We start from the raw sequence: 3,198 nt of genomic DNA on the forward strand, positions 1-3,198 counted from the left end.
GAGTCCAATGCTTTAACCACTGAGCTACCACATCCCATTACGTTTACCCTATTCCACAAAATGTTTTACAATCACATTTACATTCACCCATTCTTACCATTTTTATTACCCCTTACCCACACTAACACTCACATTCGATCCATTTCACTCATGAATCTACAACTTTCACAATGTAGAAACACGTAAAATAATGACTCGGACAAGAGGTTCATACAGTTAATTATCTTTTAATAAGATAAATAGATTACATGAATAATATGTAATCTTGATGTAAACACGGAGTACTGTACAAGAGCATTTTCACACGCTTCCTTATAATTACAAAATATAAAACAGCTTTACATATAACTACTATGTATATCAAATTCATCGTGGTAAAAAGATAAATATAGACATGCATAGCAAATAACATATCATATTAAATAATAAACACAGTTTATTATAGGGAAATTGTTTCATTGCACTTGGTCTATCGGTACGTCCATCAGTCCTTCCACTGTGTTAATACCTGCAAGATACAAGAACAAATTAGGACCAAAAACTACTGAGTTGCAGCTAAAGCCAGTTAGAGACTCATGGCCTAACATACTCCTGAGTAAATAATGTCTTACTAGATAAATCCTGGCAGGTTTTGGCTGATGACACTCGATAACCAGGACTGGTACTGAGACACCTGAGTATACACACCAGGTGAATAGGACAGAGCACAGCCTCTACCCCAGCTAGTGATACCAGCCTGAACCCAGACAGCACCCTGCTTAGTGACCAGCGGACCTCCAGAATCCCCCTTTCAAAAGAGAAATAAACTTTTGTCATTTTTTGATTGTTGAAGGTTGATACGAGTTGTATTTATTTACAAATGTCTTCTTATTGTGTGTTTACCTGGCAGGTATCTTTGCCTCCTTGGTAGTAACCAGCACACATCATGTTTGGGGTAATGGAGCCAAATCCCAGGAGAAAATCACAAATCTGTGTATTGACAGTAGGAACCATCGCCTCCTGAAGAACACCAGGAGCTGGCAGTTGCACTATACACAAAAACAAAGACATAAAACATATTTCGGTTTGCCATAGGAACCCACCTAAACAAGACTTCAGATCATCTTTTGTGTCTCTGATTAACAACCAAACCCTGCATAACTACTGCTTCTACTACAACTATTCCTGATGATGCAAACAAAACACCTCTGTAGGTGAGATTTTCCTGACAAGTACAATATGTTTGTTTTTTTGATCACAGAAACCTGTGTGTTCATGTCTATGTATTTTACCTCCAGAGGCAATGCTTCCCCAGCCGGTGATCCAACAGCTGGTTTTATCTGGAAAACTGCTGCCTTGCCCTGCCAGACACACTGGTCTGATGTAGTCCGTGAAGTTAACTGAAGACTTCAGGCGTAGAAGGGCAATGTCATTGTTTTGGGTGGCGCTGTTGTAGCTGGGGTGAACGATCACCTGAGTTACACCTCTCGTAATTTGATTGGGATTAGAACCGGTTAGAGTCTGTTTCCCCAAATACACCGTCACAGCAGAAGAGATGGTGCTGTAGAATTAAAAACGTTTATTTATTTCTTTACTTACATTCACAACTGATTAAAGTATTATATATGTATAAATACAAATAAAATGTAATTGAATGAAACAAACCTGGAGAAACAGTGGGCTGCTGTCAGAACAAAGTCTTTGTTGATCAGGGTTCCTCCACAGAAATGTCCGTTATAATCAGGGCTCTGGAGACTAACCTGCCATGGCCACCCTCCTTCTAAGGAACTCTGCCCACCCACAATACGGGTGTTAAAAGGGGCACGACCGCACACTGAAGAAAGAGAAACATCAGTTACAATCCTAATGGCATCATTCAGCAGAACAGAGGAGAATAAAATGTATTAAGACTAAGAGAAATACCCACCATCCAGCTGTGAAAGAGAACCTGGAATGAAAGAAGAAGCTAAGTTCAACAAGATGCAGATGTGGATTTAGCACATGTAGCACATATAAGTTTGTCGCTAATAAGTGAGCAAGTGGCAATTGTAGCAAAGAAAAACTCCCTGAGAGGGTATGAGGAAGAAACCTTGTGGTTGTCTTTTAGATGTCTGCATTATTTGTATGTTTTTGATATTTTATAAATTCGACAACTCAAAATACAATGTGTGACAAAATAGTCAACAAGTGTTATCATTTCATAATATTTACCTTCAATAAAATCTGTTTATAATCAAAGGTCAGTCCATATTATAACAAAATAAAATGGAAAGCTACAGGATTTGCTGGATCAAGTTATACTTACAGCTATAGCTATTTGCACAATGACCAATGTTGTATAAATTTGCACATAGCCATTATTGTAAATAAAAGTAAATAAAGAAACATTCTTCAGTAATTATTGCTAAAGTCTTACCTTGTAAGCATAAGAGCAGAGCCACAGCCACACACTGGAACCTCACCATGTTTGGATCTAGTTCAGTATCTGTCTGTTCAACTTGCAGGTTAAAGTGACACTATAGCAGGTTCCTTGACGCTATTTTATAGCAGTCCTCCTACAACTAACAGTGTTAACATACTGATCTGTTACATCATCGGACTGTCCCACTTTATTTAGGAAACATTCCTATTAGTCTATCAGTAACAAACTTTCCAGTCTTCACACCTAGCATGTAATTATCTTCATGACAAGAATCCAGGTATACTAGAAACAAAACACACAGGAAATCTATTTATAGGTTTAAAAATTGTACTTCCTCATCTATAACAGGAGACAATAATTCAATCTGAATTCATATTTACAAACAACATTTTACTATTACTGAAAAAAAAAAACTGTGGGAATGTGCTGCTTTTAAATGACATTTATATTGTTTGATAACTTTATATCTTGTTTATATATTGTTTATAAGATTGCTTCAGTGAAGTCCATCGTTCCGTACGTGGTGGTATTTCTGAGGGGACAACATCCTGCAAGGGTCCTGGAGCCCCATGGTTGAGGAGAGACACTGTCCCAATGCAGCTTTACAGAGATATATAGATTATATATTTTACATTGCAAATGTACACTATATTGCCAAAAGTATTGGGTCACTGGTCATAAGTACGGTATGTGATTTTTGAACATTGCATTTCACATTTAGTCCCAATTTGCTCTTATAATTCCCTCCACTCTTTTCCACAGCAACTTGTCTTTTAAAAATCATATCAACCATATTA

General features: G+C 37.3%; 1 protein-coding gene across 1 annotated transcript; it reads right to left on the reverse strand.

Annotated features, from left to right (window-relative positions):
* Positions 1 to 207: 207 nt before the first annotated feature.
* LOC124386157 (serine protease 27-like) lies at positions 208 to 2,530 on the reverse strand. The gene is made up of 7 exons (XM_046849815.1): positions 2,396 to 2,530; positions 1,907 to 1,927; positions 1,645 to 1,813; positions 1,272 to 1,540; positions 883 to 1,028; positions 612 to 787; positions 208 to 508 (listed from the first exon to the last, which is right to left on the reverse strand). Coding segments are annotated over exons 1-7 (831 nt in total). The 5' UTR covers positions 2,445 to 2,530; the 3' UTR covers positions 208 to 507.
* Between the last annotated feature and the right edge of the window lie 668 nt (positions 2,531 to 3,198).

The sequence above is a fragment of the Silurus meridionalis genome, chromosome 1 (assembly GCF_014805685.1).
Source record: "Silurus meridionalis isolate SWU-2019-XX chromosome 1, ASM1480568v1, whole genome shotgun sequence".
In the NCBI taxonomy this organism is placed as follows: Eukaryota; Metazoa; Chordata; class Actinopteri; order Siluriformes; family Siluridae; genus Silurus; species Silurus meridionalis.

What these genes read in the sequence shown, in the direction of transcription:
- LOC124386157 (XM_046849815.1), bottom strand. Translation starts at nt 2,444, where the DNA reads ATGGTGAGGTTCCAGTGTGTGGCTGTGGCTCTGCTCTTATGCTTACAA. An exon ending in TTCTCTTTCACAGCTGGATG is followed by an intron (nt 1,814 to 1,906) that starts GTGGGTATTTCT and finishes CTCTTTCTTCAG; the next exon opens with TGTGCGGTCGTGCCCCTTTT. An exon ending in GGGAAGCATTGCCTCTGGAG is followed by an intron (nt 1,029 to 1,271) that starts GTAAAATACATA and finishes TTTTGTGTATAG; the next exon opens with TGCAACTGCCAGCTCCTGGT.